Source organism: Vombatus ursinus, unplaced genomic scaffold, assembly GCF_900497805.2.
Source record: "Vombatus ursinus unplaced genomic scaffold, bare-nosed wombat genome assembly UNPS02014814.1, whole genome shotgun sequence".
NCBI classification, from domain to species: domain Eukaryota; kingdom Metazoa; phylum Chordata; class Mammalia; order Diprotodontia; family Vombatidae; genus Vombatus; species Vombatus ursinus.
This window is the reverse complement of record NW_020954592.1, coordinates 12,444,216-12,462,208: the sequence shown is the minus strand read 5'-3', so window position 1 is coordinate 12,462,208 and position 17,993 is coordinate 12,444,216. Positions and strand designations below refer to the sequence as shown.

The window sequence follows — 17,993 nt, the reverse complement described above, 5'->3', positions numbered from 1 at the left end:
GAACATGGCATCTCCCTGCTGAATAAGTTCTATTGGCTTTCCATTACTTCCAGTCTTCTTATGTATTACTCACATACACAGACACACACACTTTATGGACCAGTCACAGTGGCCTACTGGATGTTTTTCACATATGATGTTCCAGCTTCTGTATTCAGTCTTTTACATTGGTCATCTCCCTTGCCTAGAATGCTTTCCCTCCTCACCAGCTTCCTTCAAGGCTTAGCATCTTCTGAAGGAAAACTTTCCTAATCCCAAGCTCCTTCCCCTCTACAGTAATTTTATATACCCTTTGCTTACATCTTTCATGTACCCATGTTACATGCATACTGTCTTCTCCCATTAGAATGTAAACTCTTTGAAGGCAGGAATTATTTTCATTTTTTCTTTGGGTCCCCAGTACCAGCACAATACTTGGTATATAGTAAATACAAAATAAAGGTTTGTTGATTGGTTGATTACTTATCTGCAAGACTTAATAAGAATTCTGAAATGTTATATTGGTGCCTCATTATGGCATAGAGGGAATCCTATATTTTCAAAGGCTATGACAATTTAGTGATGCTTTCTGCCAAGCTGGAAAGTCTCTGAGTACAGTTTTTTGTCTTGGAGAGCTTTGGAGACACCCGTTCCCACTGTGACCACCAGGCTACAAAGTTTACAGCAACAGAGCCCAAGAGTCTGAATTGGTAGACAGGGTACCTATATTGACAAATCACAGCTTCTTAAATATATGAATCCTTAATATACAAATATCTTTAATATAGGAATTAATTTAATATACTGTGTGCATAAAGCTTACTACATAACTCTTCCAGTAAAATATTTTCACAAGGCTATTCTCATTGTGGAAGTAGTCTAACAGAGTGGATAGAGTGCTAGGCTTGGGATCAGGAAGGACTGGATTCAAATCTTACCTCTTTGTGAGCTGTGTGACGCTAAACAAATCACTTGTACCTCAGATGACTCCATAGGACATATCAATTAAATCAGACAGGTTTTGATAAGCCTTGGGTGTAAAAGGAGTTTTTTTCACACTGATGAAATCATAGATTCTTCACACATTCCTAACATAGTACATATTTACTAGGACAGTTCCACTCAGATTATATTCCAATAAATATATAAAAGACAATATCAGAGCATGATTATCAAACTTGCTACAATCAATTTCACTTAATGAGAGCTAATCTAGAAACATGTAAATGAAAAAACATCAGCAATAAACCAAAGAAGAATGAGAATATTATTAATATTTCCAGTTGTTTAAAAAGTCAAGCTGACTTTCCTACCTCCTGGAAGAATCCCAGGGAAATCTGCCAAACATATGGAACTGATTAGAATGATCAAGAATAAAGGGGAAAAAGGAAGGAAATGTTTCTTAAATGTACAAAGATTCCTTTTCGTTCTTTGGCATCTTATACTTTCAGCAGACATATTAATCCCCTTTCTCTACTGTCCAAACATTAAGCAATGCCCTGCAAAATGAAATGTTTTCTCTTGCAGTATAGCTCCTATAGTAATCTAATATTTATTAGAAATCAAGGGAAAAATTACTCATCTAAGATTTATGCAGATCTTTCACCATCAAGGCCCTCTGATGGTAAGCAAGATAAAATTATTCTAAGGCTTAGTTTTCTTACATGTAAAATGGGGGAGATGGAGGTTAGAATAAATGATTTTTAAGACCCCTTTCAATTCTAAAATTCTATGATTCATGTACTTAGTGTTTGCTAATTAACCTTCACCCACAAAAAAAAATAGATTTTTTTCCCACTGTAGTTAGCTGTCAATGAAAATAGTGTTATCTTCTTATGCTCCTGAGAATTTCATTATAGCTGATTTTCACATTACTAAATGAATAATGCAGTGGAGGAGGGAAGGGGGGAAAACATGGGTTTAAAAGTACCAGTCATGCTAAACTGAGGAAACAACAGCAGATTTTCAATGGAAGGGAGGGAAGGAGGAAGGAAACAACCATTTATATAGCATATTCTATGTGCCAGGCACTGTGCTAATTGCTTTTACAAATATTACCTCCATTCATTCTCACAATAACCCTTTATTAACCCCTATTTTGCAGTTGGCTTTTACAGTTGATCAATGAGATTCCATGTTCTTCATCCAAGTTCATCCAAGATACCTGATGTATAACTTAAATTTGAAATACTATATTAAAATTTCATCTGGGGACACCAAGAGCCATAGTCTTCTCTAAACCATCAAAATTCTCAAAAGTATAGTTTTCACTGGGTGCTCCATTTCTTTCCTATCCATTCATTCTTTAACCTTTCCATTCTGGCAGCTATTCCCACTACCCTACTGGAATGACTTTTTCAAAAGTTACCTGGTTGTCAAATCCAATGACCTCCTCACTGTTTTCGTTCTCCTTGACCTTCTGCCATTTGGCTCTGATGATCACTATATACAATATGGTACTGTGAAAAGAACATTGGGCTTGGAATGATTAGACCTGGGTTTGATTCCTGCTAATTCTGTGACCTTGGGCAAAATTGCTTGACCTCTTCAAAGGTAAGTACTTTGCTCACCTGTAAAATGGTAATAATAACCTCATATTTTTAGGTAATATGAATAAAGCACTTTACAAAAGGGTAAACCATTAAATAAAGGTGAGTTCTTATTATTATGACTCTTCTGTGACATTATAATTGGTATGCTGGTTCTCCTTCAACCTCTGAGAATGCACAGAGGAGAGAATGTTGAACTTGGAATAAGAAAAACCTAGGTTCAAATCCTGCCTCATATACTTACTGTGACCTCAGACACTAGATTAATAAGTCACTTTATTTTTCAGTTTCCTTATTTGTAAAATGGGGATAATAATAGCACCTACCTCAAAAGAACTAAATGAGATAACACATATAGAGGACTTTGCAAACTTTAAGTGCTGTAAATATTTATTATTATTGTTATCATTATTTTACTAATACAGTCAGTTCTACTGTAACACAACATGAGCTCCTAAAAATCACCCCACTCTATGAAATTGCATGATAAAAACCAGAGGCCTTATGTGGAAAATAGGGTTAAAGGATACAACATTAACCCCATCAGTGACACATTAAAAAGGAAGCTAATAAAAACAGCAGCAGAGTTTTATACATGTTAAATGGTTAAGAAATACATAAATGCTACAACAATAGTAGTGACGTGCATGACCTTGGGCTGCTATTCAGCCTGTACCCAGGTTACCTGAGCTGGCAAAGTCAAGAACTATAGGAGAAAGGGTAGCAGTGGGGCCCACAACTCAGTAACAAAGGAATGGGAGAGGGGAGGAGACTTAGTGTGTGAGTTATAGACCAGCTCTCCTTTGCCCACAGCTGCTACTATACCAAAGACATGCAACAAGTGTGACACTTTACCTTGAAAAAGACCTGAAGTTTGCTTCTGGAAGTAGGTATCAAAAAGGTTGCAGCTTGTAAGTCATTTCAAAGTGGTACAATTTTCTGCATTCTCATGGATGAAATCTCACATAAAGAAATGCAAAATTCACATTATGCTCAAATCGTTCCCTAATATATAGATCTTGTTAGATCAAATTCATGTTTTCAAAACAAGTAGCGTAGTAGAACTGATTGTAGCACTCAGTCTTAGTCTCTCCTGGTCACCCTTCTATACTTTTGCCCTTTAAATGTGTTCTGTATTTGGCCTTCTCGCCTTCTACCCCTACACTCTCTTCCTTGGTAATCCCAGGCACTCTTCTGACTTCAATTTGCAAACTTATACGAATGATTCCCTAGTTCCATCTCTGACGAACTCCAGACTCATTAGTTTCAACTCTCTGTCACACACCATCCACCTGGGATATCCTGCCAGATCCTCAAATTCAACACATTCACCATCAAATACATCTTCCCCCATCATCTCTTCCTGACTTCCCTGTTCTGTTAATCATTCAAACCTTGTCCTTCTATTTACCTTTGATTCCTCCTTCTCTCTTGCTCCTCACATCTAATCAGTCACAAAAGTCATAGAGATTCTTTCTTATTGTTATTAACTTTTCATTTCCAGTGACACCTCTCAAGTTATCGTGTGGAGTTAACCACTCGCCTAGCTTACTGAAATAGATTCCTAGCTAGAATCCTAGTCTCCAGTTCCTCACCTGTGTCTCCTATGAATGCAACATGTCCCAAACCAGTTTTGTCTCCTTCTACTCCCTTAAAGTTACTCCTAGGTTTCATATAAACTGGAGTAGATGCTAATACCTTTTTACCTGTTCTGAGTTACGGCATTCGCTTCCACCTGGTAACAGTGCCACCTCTCAGTCAAATTACCAGAGCCACCCTATAATCCCTGGCATGGATGCCAGTGTAGTTAGTTATACATGCCTATAACAACTAGGGGAGGCTAGGTGGCACAGTAAATAGAGAACTAGACCTGCAGTCAGGAAGATCTGAGGTCAAATCCAGACTCAGACATTTAACTAGCTATATGACCCTGGGCAAGTCACTTAACCCCCATTTGCCTCAGTTTCCTCATCTGGAAAATGATCTGGAGAAGGAAATTGTAAACTACTCTAGTATCTTTGCCAAGAAAACCCCAAATGAGGTACTCTGGTGACTAACTTTTATTCACTAGCTATTTGCTGAGTTGGAAAGGTTTGACCAAGATTAAGAGCCAATGCAAGAGCTTCTTGTTGAAGGCTGAGTGTGCTGCTTTCTAGGTTTGGAAGGAAAAAGTCCAGGATAGCTAATGAATGCAAGATCTTAGGACATGCCCTGAACATTAAAAGAAATGATGGCCCGACAACTGAATTGGGAATAGGTCTCATCCCTTCAGTAGAATGAAATTCCCAACATTTACTTTCTGAACTAGCCTGCAGAATACTGCTAGAACAGCATATCAGAGGCAGTCGTGGAAGGTCAGTACGTAAGCAGTTGACCAATTTCCTCCACACAGTGAGTCTGGAGAAAAATAATAACAGCTCACATATATTTGACAATTTAAACTCTTTAAAGCATTTTTCTTACTACAGCAGGATAAGATAAAGAGTAGGAATTTTATTCCCATTTCACAGATGGAGGAACTCAGTGTGGTTCTCAAAGATTTCAGTGATCTGCCAAGGTCCAAGGGTTCACACCCAGGTCCCTTGGCCTCAGGCCCAGGATTCTTTGCTGCCTTGCTTGTATGAATGAGAAGTATTACACTCCATAGGATGCCAGAGAAGGAAAGGAGGAGACAAATGCATTGGCCCTTGATTGCATTTTAGACATTGAGCTTTCAATGGAAAGGATTCCTTCAGTGTTTTTTAAAATGCAGCACTAAGAAGTAGCAGGCAAAGTATTACCTAAATGATAAGAGGTATCCTATTCCATCATCTAAGTCAGGAGTCTACAAACTAATAGCCTGCTGTGAACCAAATCTGACCTATGTCCTGTTTTTGTATGGCTATGAGCTAAAAAGAGTTTTTTACATAGAAAAACAGATGGGGGGCTCATAGTTTGTCGACCCTTGAGCTAATCATGACTAGAAATATTTAATAGTACCAAATTCATGAGAGAGTTTTTTAAAACACTCTACCTCCCAAGTCTTTACAGAAGCAGTAAAAATGATTTTCTTGATTATGACATACTTTCCCCCTATACAGGGGGCAGCTAGGTGGTGAAGTGGATAGAGCACCAGGCCTGGAGTCAGGAAGATCTGATTTCAAATCTGGTCTCAGATACTTACTAGCTATTTGACCCTGGGCAAGTGACTTAACCCCTATGTGCCTCAGTTCCTCTCATGTAAAATGGGGACACACTGGAGAAGGAAACGGCAAACTACTCTGGTATCTTTGCCAAGAGAACTCCACGCACAAGTCCATGAGGTCATGAAGAATCAGACACAACTGAACAATACCCACTATCCTCTCCCCAGTAAGGGCTAGAACAATAAGACAAAGATCTTTCCTCAGATCCAAGGAAATTTCAGGCAACAGATAAGAATATAAAATGTTAATTTATAGGCTCTGGAATCAGAGAAGAGAATAAGGGTAGGTAACACAGGAAGCTGATTATGGCACAAAACAAAGAAGCCTAGACAGTGGATACTTATAGACATACATCTTGTTGTGATCTAAATTTCCCACTTGTTTTTCCTTGTGTTCAGGAAAAAACAAGTGAAGGAAGAATACTTATTGTTGGATAGACAACCTGTACGTCTCCTTCATTGGTATATGTCTAAAACAGGTGCAGCAAATGGACAGTGAAGTGGGCCCAGAATTGAACAGAAGAGCAGGTTCAATTGCCTTTGAGAAATTACAACATTCTTTTAATGACTCCAACCTTTTTTCTTGAAACAAAGGTTCATCCTTTTAATACCAACATGACTAAGAGCAATGGAATACTAGTGCATATAAAGAAATGACACTCAGAGGGCCACAGAGGGGAACAAGATGAGCATGAGCAGGCCAAATTATATCAACAAGGAATAATGCAGGAAGAGTAGTGTAAAGAATGTTATTGGAGAAAGGTTTGTAAAGATAGACAGTTTTCAGGATCCACTCAATCTATCATTCACATTCTCCTTTTCCTAAATTCTTTCCTTTTCCCTTTCCTTTCTCCTTTGTCATGCTTTTTTCTTCTCATTACTTTTTTTAAAATTCTCTTTCCCCCAAAAAACAATTCTCTCTCCTTTTCTTACCTTCTCCTCATCATTTTCTTCTGGCTTTCCTTTCTCCCTACCCATTTCTTTTAGAAAATTCTGTATAACTCATTCTTCTACATTCTATTTCTTTCTGTCTAAGCTGATAGCTTTTCCTTTTTCTCTTATCCACTTTTTTTATCATACCTGCATTTTGCATTACTCCTTCCCCAATATTTTCCTTCCTTTTCATCCCTCCATTAAAAAAATAGGTATAAGTATAGTCAGATAACACAAAACATGAGGTTTCTCTGAGTCCCTAACAATGGGAGAACTATGGAACTGAATGCCTATCACCATTTTGCCTAGAGCTGCATGTGGTAGGTGAGAATGCGCCAGGAGTAGATTAAGGGCAGGTGCACAGATAGCTACGTGTGTATAAGTATGTCTGGGAGAGAGAGAGCTCTTTGACTTCTAGGTGGACAGTCATTCTTCCACCACAAACTGGGATATGAATACCCGAGTAAGCGTAGGGAACAGTTTCAGAGACTCAAAGCTGGAAGGCACCTTGAGAAATCATCTTTATCCAACCACCAATCATCTAGGGCAGAGATGTCCAACACACAGCACATTCGGCCCATGACACTCCCTAGTGTGGAAAAGTATGTAACAAAATCGATAAAAATACAATAAAACACAGATAATATTGTTTTAAAATTAAGTCAATATGTAGCCCACAGAGATCCTTATATATAGTTTAGTGACCCTCCCCCCAGTTCAATTTTAAGTTAGACATCACTGATCAAGACATGTAACCTCCTATTCTCTTCTAGAAAATCCACGTTTGATATATCATTCTCAGAAAAATCTTCTTGAAATACATTTTCATCATGTTGATTTCCATTTACATACATGATGAAGTCTAAGTGCTTTGGATCGACATTCTACATCACCTGTGGATGTCGGATCCTGCCCCAGCTTCTAATTATTTACCTACTATAGGACTGCATAACATTCGGCCTGTGGGCCATTTGCAGCCTGCCAAAGGATTTCAGGCAGCCCATGGAAAATGTAGAGGATATGACAGAAAGTAAACGAGTGCTTTGTCCACTTAATCTACCTTCTACTAGTCACTGTTGTGCCTGTCGTGTAACTTGGGGGGTGGGTTGCCACTGCGCATTCTCTCCTGTTCGTCATGTGACCCATGACAACCAACCATCATCAGTCTGTCTCTAGTCTGAGAGGAGCGAGAGTCATATCTTTTTGCTGTGTTTCCAGTTGTTACTAGCATTGAACAGGGACAAAGCGAGTGTGGCCACACACCAACACAACTGATGCCCACTATGTGATGAGTGGCAACAATGCATCCCTCGCTGCGTGGCCACCCTCCAAGTGACATGAATGTCTGGCGCTCTCTCCAAGGTCAGACACTCAGTTCAGTATTTCTTTGTATGTGAGCAGTTGCTGTGGAGATTTCTTGGTTCTAACATTAAAATTCTAGAGGTGACTTTGTAAAAACGGGTGATAAAAAGAAAAGGAAGATCGAATCAGAACACAGTGTTTAATCTAGAGTGGACAAACAGATACTTGTTTACTTACATGAAAGACAAAACCATTGTGCCTCATGTGCTGAGAAGTAATAGCTGTTCTGAAGGGAGACGATCTTTGTCGCCATTTTGAATCAAAACATTCTGACTTAAGCAAATTGGACGCCAATGAAAAACAAATTAAAGTGTCCAAATTGTTGAAAAATCTCAGTGGGGAAGAATGGTTTTTCAAGAAAGTAAACTCAGAAAATCAGGCAGCCACTAAGGTTAGTTTTCAGATTTCTAAAAAATTGCTGCTGCTAAGAAGTCTTTTACTGAAGGTGACTTCATAAAGAAGTATTTGATGATTGCAGTTTCTGGATTTTGCCCTGTTTTTTTAAAAAAAGTGTTTTTGAGAATATAAATTTGTCCCATATGACCATGTAGCAAAGAGTAGCTGATGATTGCAAATAAGAAGTAAAATACGTCCCATTAACTAAATGTAAACAGTAAGAAAACCTGAAAAATGTATTAAAACTTGTACTGCTTAGCAAAGTAATTTCTTAAAAAACTAATGTGATTTGATGATAACTAAAAATCTTAAGTAATAAATGTAATTCATTGATGTTAATTGAAATTTCCCTTTTTTTAATATGGTTTATTTGCAAAATAGTTTAATCATTAATGATAAAACCCTATCTGTAGCCCAAAGAAGTTTAGCCTGTCCAAGTTGTGCAGGAACCCTCTAAACACATAACAACTGTCAGAATAATCTGTTTGCAGTCTCCCAAATCTATCTTTTGATTTACTTTACACTTACCTACTCCGCCTATCCTAAAGGGTCCAGTTCAGACTTCATGAATTTCTCGCTGATCATTCTTGCCTGAATTGATTTCTTCCTCCTCTGAACTCTTAAATCATTTTTTGTCCACATCACTCACTAGACACTCAATCCAGTAATCAAAAAGCATTTATTAAGCATCCATTATGTGTCAGGCACTGAGATGCTAGGAATATAAAGACTTTTTCACAAAAAGGCCCTTTCCTCAAGACTTTTACATTCTATGCAGATCGAAGCATACTTTTTTTCACTTTATTTTGTGGGGGGGTGGAAGCAGTTTGGTTTGTGTTTTCTTTCACAACATGACTAATACAGAAATATGTTTTGCATGATTGCACATGTGTAGAACCTGTATCAAATTACTTACTGTCTCAAGGAGAAGAAATCGGAGGGAGGGAGAAATTTGGAACTCGAAATTTAAAAAAATGAATGTTAAAAATTGTTTTTATATGTGATTAGGAAAAAATAAAATATTATTTTTAAAAAGACTTTCACATTCTATTGGGGAGAAGGGGAGAGACAACAATTATACATATAAGTATATACAAGATATATGCATACAAGTAAATAAAATAAATACGAGGTAATTTTAGGAGAAGGCACTAGCATCTGCAGGGATCAGGAAAGGTTTTATGTAAGAAGGTTGTACGTGAGCTGAATTCTGAAGGAAACAAGGAATGCTAAGTTGCAAAAGCGAGGTAGGAGTGCATCCAGGTACTGAGGAGAGCCAGTGCAAAACCACAAGGAAAGCATCTGGAGTGTCTTGTGCACAGAACAGAAAGCAAACCACCATGACTGGACTGCAGAGAGTATGGAGGGGAGTAACGTAGAAGAAGTCTGGAAAAGTAGATTGAGACCAGATTGTGAAAAGCTTTAAATGACAAATAAAGAATCTTATTTTGGGGTAGGGAGCTACGGGGGTTTACTGAGAGGGGAGAGATACAATCACAATGGCATTTTGATACTAAAAGTCGTTACATAATATATTTTCACCTTATCTTCCAAATTGGTAGGTAATCGCCTTCAGAAAAAGGATTTTATTCTAACATTTGTTTATGCCTCCCAGAGCATCTACATAGTGCTTTATACATGTTTTCAGTCGTTGTTCAGTCATTTTTCAGTCATGTCCAACTCTTTATGACCCCATTTGGGGTTTTCTTGGCAGACATACTGGAGTGGTTTGCTATTTCCTTGTCTAGCTCATTTTACAGATGAGGAACTAAGGCAAACAGGGGTAAGTGACTTGCCCAGGGTCACACAGCTAGTAAGCGTCTGAGGCCAAATTTGAACTCAGGAAGATGAGTCTTTCTGATTCCAAGTCCGGTGCTCTATCCACTGCAATATTTGTTGATTGCTTTATCTTCTAGTAACAGCATTTTGCTGGCTAATTAATCCCTTTTATAAGGAATACACTTTTTGAACTCCTTAACAATAATGGTCTTTCAGACAAAGGAAAGCTGTCTGAAAAACTTAAAATACCATGAAAACTATGGAACAAGACTTGCAGAGACAAGGACGAGGGGGCTGAAAGCTGGACCAACAGAACTACACCACAAGGAGCAAAAATAGCTTCTTCTATTCTATAATATATAATATTATAAGTATCATCATATAAAACCTATAACAGCTCACACCAGGGGGTGAGCTGGTCAAGTCAGGGGCCAGAAGATGACATCACATAGCAGAGAGGGCACTGAAAGGTAGTAGACTGGCAGGTAAACAGAGAGGAGAGTCCCTGAAAAACAGGGATCTTACTTATCAAAATTGTGAAATACAGTTGACACCTAGATGTGTCAACCAGAAAAAGATGAGCCAGTCATGCGGCAAGAGCAAGAAGTAATTGATGCACACCTTACAACCTCCAATTATAACGATGCAGCATCATGAGAACTAGAGGAACTCTTTCAGAACATTAAATGGAACTGAAATCAGAGGGGAGGCCATGGACAAAGGCCACACAAGTTGGCCTATGGATGGACAGACGGCAAACAGATTGAATCACTAGAGAAAGTAACCACACTGAGGAAAATACAAACGCATCAAAGTATAAAAGTACACTTACTTACGTTCTTTGATGGCAAGGACTGTTTTGTCTTTGTATTTCCCCACTACCTAAATACATCACCTTCCATACTATAGGTGTTCAATAAATGTTCAATTCAATTCAACTCTGCACTTATTAAGTGTCTACTCTGTATTAGGTGCTAGAGATAACCTAAAAAAAGTTTTTTAAGAAAAAAAAGAAAAGTTTCTACTCTCAAGAAATTTACATTTGTTGAATTGAAAATTGATGTTTTTTAAAAGGAGTGACCACTTTTAAAAGGAGTGACTCACAGATTCTCTGAAGTATTGGAGTAACATTCAGAAAATGGTAGCATGGAGTAATGAAAGCTACCCAGGGTTGAAGTTTCTGGTCTCTCACTTACTGCCCCTGGTATATAACCTGACCTGGGAGCTTCAGGTGCTTCATCTGTACAACGAGAATATTATTGGTACTATCAACATCACAGATCATTTGATGTATTAAATGAGATTATATAATATATATAATATGCATATAAAGTGTCTTAATCCTATATGTGCTGAAGTCATGTGTGCATAACACTGCTGGTGAGAAGTCAGAAGACTTCTATCAGTCTTCTGATCAATACACTTTTTTAAAATCTCCATTTTTGATATATTGATAATTTTTGCTGATTTCTTTATTTTTTTCTAAGGAAGAAAACAGAGAGAAAGTTTGATACTGTGAAAAAGTAAAATAATCAAAATTTATTTTTAAAGAATTACTACATGTTCCTATTGCCTTTTTAGTGTCTTTCTGGTCTCAAAACTGATGGCATTTTTTAAATTTATCTTTTTTTTTTATAATCTGGGTTTAGTTCTACTTTGTAAGTCATTCCTATTTATGCTTATGGTATAGCTGAGCTTACTAATTTTAATATTAATCAAGATTTAGGAGCAGTTTGTATGTTAGTATGGCCTAAAAACACTGTTTAAATCCAGTTATGACAATACCATCAGAACATATAACAAATAGATTCTAATACCAGGCCAGAGACCCACTTATTTTAAGCAATACTTGGTAAAACATAATTTCATTATAACCAAACAATTTAGACTGTTCTCTAGAGTGTGCTGTTATGAAATCTGACCTTCAAGTCATGGAGAATTTAGTCCATAAGGAAAACTAAGTAATTTCTGCTATGATCATGCCAGATTGTTAAAATACTTTTTATATCCATTTATTTAGGTAAATGTTTGACTAATAAGAAAAAGAAGCAGGATCTTTAAGCATGAAATTCATCTATCCAGCATCTCTTTATTCCAAGTCTTATCCAAACTCATTACTGTACAAACTACCTTGGCTACAGGCACCTCCTTGGACCTTATTTCTCTTAGGGCAGAAATCCTAGAATCACACGCATGTTAGAAGCCCCAGTGATACAGATTAGGCACTTGGATGTCTCACAACTGTCAGATACTTCATTTAGAGGAAAAGTCCTTGAAATAGTCCTTCTAGATATCTGCATTTAAACATCTATGAATTATGCTCAGATGCACTGGTTTCACCGCATTTTTAAAATCATCTGCAACTGCTCCCAAAGAGTCAGTTGGATATTTAGATAGACTTTTCCAGGATATTTTCCTCAGGGAGAAAAAAAAGTCTTAAATAGCAAATCAAATTGTTATCTAATGACCTCATACAACCCAGAATTAAATTTCACTCAGAAAAAGCAGCTCTAGTCTATAACAGATTTTTTTTTTAAAGTTCTATCCTCACAGCGAAGACGGTCCGTTTTTAATACAAGTAAAACAAGCTGGGTTCTACCCTAACCACAAAGAACAGGACTGATTTATAGGCCAAGGAGAATCTTTTCTAACTCTGGGGAAAAAAAGCAACAATCGGAAAATCACCAGTCCTTGACTAGGGCTGGCTTACTGTTAAACCAACACAGATTTATAGAGTTCCAAGAAATAATCTTATTTGCAATTTGCTTATGTTAGTTGGAAGAAAGGATTGGTTTAAACCCAAATAGCAATTATAACTACAATAAATCCTAAGTTTATAATTTTCACTAAAGAAAAGGTTTGTTGCTCCCTCTACAACGCTCCCAGGTATACCTAGAAGTCTCCCATAGTATCTAGAATAATAATATCAACAACAATAGCTAGCATTTATATAGTGCTCTACAAGTTATCTCAGTTCATCTTCACGACAACCCTATCAAGTAGGTACTATTTATTATTCCTATTGTACAGATGAGGAAACTGGGCCTCAGAAACGTAAAATAAATTGTTCAGGGTCACACGGCAATAAATGTCTGAGGCAGCATTCGAACTCAGGTCCTTCTGACTCCAGTTCTAGCACTCTACTCATTGCACTACCCCACAGCCACAAAGAGTGGGATCCATGGAGGATACTACCTCCCTCCACACCCTTCCTACACACACTACTCATACACACTCTATGGCCTAAATTGGGGAGTGAGCAACTTGGGGGGAGGAGGGAAGGGACAATCCCTGAAGCCACAACAAGGTGCAATGATTGGGATCGATGGATTGTTTCTTAACATTTTCTGCCCTTGTGGCAATACTACAGCGTCTACCCAGCAGTCCATTCCCTCCTTTCTCCTACCAATCTGGATTTAAAAAAAAAAAAAAAAAGACAATCAGACTCTAGATATGGAAGTAGCAAGACAGGCTAGGAAACCGGCATCTTCTCACTCAGAATAGGAACCAAAGGAAAATTGAATTTTTTTGCCAAGGAAGGTATTTAGTGCAGCCTGAACCTCAAGACTGAACCACATCTTCCTCTTAACAATGAAGCGAGGAGGGCATCTAGGTGGCACTCGCCCTGGAGTCAAGAGGACCTGAGTTCAAGCCAGACACTTGACACTTATTAGCTGTGTGACCCTGGGCAAGTCCAACAACAATAAAACAATGAAGTGATGAAGAGAAAAACCAAACTGAAGCAGAGCCCTACTCATGAGTGAAAGAGATGAAAGGACTCAAGCAGCAACCATCCATTTTGTTAGCTGCCCAATCTCAAAGAATATCCAAACTTTGAGATTTAGGAATCTCACATTTCTTGGCCCATAGCATCTTTGAGACATCCTCCCAAGACACCTCTGAAACCTATTTTCTCCTGAATGAACACAATAGTACCATCCTAACAAAACATGGCGGTAGGGTGAAATTACTCTGTTCATCTCTTGAGTTCTACTATCAAAAGCATGTCTTTCAGCTATGAAACCAAAGGAAATGTGCTAGGGGAAGAAAAGGGCAACTTCACCTGGAGCATTTGGCTGGAAGACTTTATTCAGATCCAAGGAGGAGGCTCTGGAATGGGATTTCTGTGGTCTCGGTGGGGGAGTGGGAGGTTCCTCGACCCTTTTCATGGCCTCTTCTAGAGATGTGTTAGAGTAAGATCTGCAGCAAAATAAGGGAATATCAAAAGGAAGATAGCAATAGTTTCACTCTCTGGAGTTGGAATTGAGAGAGGAAAAATAATGTCCCACAGGCTTAGCCAAGTGAGTTCAGTGGTCTTGAAAAGCAATTAGCATGGACAGGGCAATGATCTGTCAGATTCAACTATAAAATGAAGTCATTGGCCTGTAACATCTTTAAACCTAAATGTCCATCCTTTGTGATGGGAGGGTGGGGGAGGAGAATGGTATGTAAATTCAAACTGTTACTGCAACTATACATGACATTAAAAATAGAAATGTTTGTCAGATCTGCATTGGTAATGCAGCCTCATTTTACCACAAAGATCACATGGCATTAAGCAATTCTTTCCTCCTATCCACAGGGCATGCACCATATTGTGACTAGTGAAAAAAGCAGGAGGTACGTATCAGCAAGGAAACATGTTCCAAATACAACCCAAGTACACAGAAACCAGGATTCTTTTTATTCTAAGTAACATTAGTTATTATGTTGTTTTCAAGCTATATTATATTTCCATATAATACGTCCAATAGTCTGGTTTATGTCACTCAAACCACTATGAGCCAAGAAGGAAATAATTCCCAGTAGGGCCACATCAAGTGAAATGTACTTAACAAAAACCTCCATCATTTTGGATAGTAACATACCCCACCCCTGCCTCAAACTAAGAGCCTATTGCTTATGAAATCACATTCTTTAGGGCTTGTGAGATAATAGAACTAGAAATTAGGAAACAGGACAATTCCAGGCTTCCCACTTAATCCTTGAATGACCTTGACCAGGTACCTCAATTAGCAATTGGGTCTTAAGTTGTCTCTCTGGTTTAAAGCGGGGGGGGGGGGGGGGGAATGTAGGGGAGAAGTATTACTCAGTATTACGTCAATTCAAATTCTATTAAATATCATGAAACCCTTCCTGTTCTAGGCAAAGGAATTACTATTATGGCAAGTTGGCTTGTGCTGAATAAGCTTTTCAGATTTCTTTTGCTATAGTCAAGGGTTTTTGTTGTTGTTGTTTTGTTTTGTTTTGTTTTGATTTCTTGCAAGGTTGCAATCTTGACTAAAGTCAGCACTAACAACTCTAGGTGTTACACCTGCAATAATACATTAGGCATAACAGGTACCAGAGCCAAAACAGGACATGAGCGTTCTGATTTTTTGTTTTGTTCTGTTTTGTTTTTACCAAAGACAGGGGTGATTGAGATGAAAAGGGATCAGCTTTTTAATAGTTACTTTCAAAATTTAAGATGTATATATATATATATATATATATATATATATATATATATAGGTTCTCTCTAGAAGGTCATAGAATGATCCACAGCAGATATATTCTTAATGACATTCCTCATTCCAAAAAAAGCATTTACACATTCTCCCCTTCAACAAAAAATATTGGTTCCATTTTATTTCCAAGCACATGCAAAACTATGGGTACAAAAATGAAAGCCTATACCCCCCTCAAAAAAAGCATATAGGTGATATTATTTTCTTTGTTCCAGCTAAGCTCAGGTTTTAGGTGAAATGTATTAGAAAAGAGATTGTCATTGGTTTAGAACCCTAATGTCTAAACATTAATCTACAATTTGGATGAACAGAAACTGTAAATGTGGATGTGACTAGTTCTTTAGGGCCAGCAGAAAGAAAAACCCTGCCATTCTCACTTCAGTCAACTTTATCTGTTTAAATGTAGCTTGGGGATTTCCAATGATCAAATGAGATAGCACTTGTAAAAGCACTTAGCAGTGCCTAGCTCACTGTAGGTGCTGTATGAATATTAGTTCCCTTCCCCATCCCACCACCTCCTTCCCCAATGATGGACTATACTGTTCTGGAATTGCAGAGTATTAAGGTGTATTAAACATCAGAGGTAGCCAGGGACTGGCCCCCTGAGCAAGCAATGCTTGTCTTTTTTGAGGAAAGTGGAGATACCAGAAGGATATTGTGTTCATTCATCAAAAAGATTTTTTTCTCAAAATTTATTTGCTGATCATGAAGCTTAAAATAGGGTAATCATAACTTTGCTATGTAAAAGGTTTCTCAATTTATGATAAACAGATCATAAATACATATAATATAGAGATACATATAATATATAGATATAGTATAAGATTAGATATAGGATTACATATATATGTGGGGGATCATTTGGAATTTAACCAAAATCAATATGAAAAAGTTCATATTTAGGCATAATCAAGATTGGAGAAGGAGGGATGACCTTAGAAAGAATGACAAGATATCTTAGGTAGCCAACACATCCCATTGGTCTACAATAGGATTTGATTTATACATTTTTCAGAAACATGTCTATTGCATACAAGTAATTTCATGAGGAGATTAGACACTCTTCAAAGACCAGAATCAAATCAGAAAACACAAACATAATTTGAAAAATGAGTTCTTGTAGATAGTAGAGGGCCAGCCTATTATCTGCTGTAACATTGGCTTTTATATTTTTTAAATTTGTTTTGGTCTCAATCAACCACATAAACAAATCTAATGTTTCTCCTACTCTACTCTTACTGTTTTTTCTTTCCTTTTGTGGTGTAAGCACCAAATGCAAAGAACTCTCTAAGGGGAATAATGGATTATTTATATAGCTTACTTTATTGGCTCTAAAGATGAAAAGGCATAAAGATACATTCAGTGGTCTTAAATGGCTTCCCCACCACCACCACCACCACCACTGCCTTTTCTTTAGCGTTGAGGGATTCATTTTGGTTACAATATCAAACTTCAGTGTTAATGTTAATGATTATTTCCTTTCATTCAAGTTTATTTTCTCCACTTACTTCTCCATCTTATACCCACAGAGTAATACATTATATATGCAACCTCATCCCAAAAAAGGTTATGGAAAAACTATTGCTTTTTAGTGCTGACACAAACAAGGCTCCAAAGTCTACTCAGGGTCACTGCTTGTATTCAGCATACCATTCATCACTAATGAAATTACATATAGACATATTTATGCATATATATATGTATATGCAACATACATATAGATGTATATATTTGTGACTTTTGAAATTGCATCTCTATGTACATATGTATGTACATATAGAGATATAGAGACATACAAGTGAAATATCAAGGCAATGTTTTGTTTATTTTTCCCCCAGAGAGAGATGAGGCAGAATTCAAGGCACTGAAATAGAAATCAAAGAAACACTACCTGGATCTTGGTCTTGCTTTGACAGTGTTCAAGTCCTTAGGAGAAGCTGAAACAGAGATTATTGCTATTTGCTTGGGTTCCACTTATGCCATTATAAACCCAGAAACTTATCTGCAGAGCTAGCAAAGAACACACCAGCGGATAAGTGGGAGGCTCCAACACAGAGTGATTTGATGTCTTCCTTATTTTCACGAGCAACTGAAATCCTGTTTCTAAAATCAGAAGCCAGAATTGAAAGGAAAAGTTCCAACACGTTTTCCCTCTTATCATTTCAGATCCTCATAAATAATTTTCAAAACTAAGCTAGTTAACACAGAAATTCTTGGTTAAACAGGTGACTTTCATAGAGTTATCAATTAGCATTTATGACTAAAGGAATTCTTGGCCCACAAGGCTTTCTGTTAGCCTTGGAA

At 37.5% G+C, this 17,993-nt stretch overlaps 1 protein-coding gene across 5 annotated transcripts in view; it reads right to left on the bottom strand.

The window, feature by feature from the left end:
• REPS2 (RALBP1 associated Eps domain containing 2) overlaps positions 1 to 17,993 on the bottom strand; it is a 256,055-nt gene that overhangs the window by 74,124 nt on the left and 163,938 nt on the right. For 2 of the 5 annotated variants that reach the window (XM_027835347.1, XM_027835348.1), the window contains exons 12-13: positions 17,581 to 17,626; positions 14,246 to 14,382 (exon numbers count right to left, since the gene is read on the bottom strand). The exons of the other annotated variants lie outside the window; for them this stretch is intronic. In XM_027835347.1, coding sequence (XP_027691148.1) covers positions 14,246 to 14,382; positions 17,581 to 17,626 — 183 coding nt within the window. The remainder of the gene's footprint in view (positions 1 to 14,245; positions 14,383 to 17,580; positions 17,627 to 17,993) is intronic. 5 annotated transcript variants of the gene reach the window in all.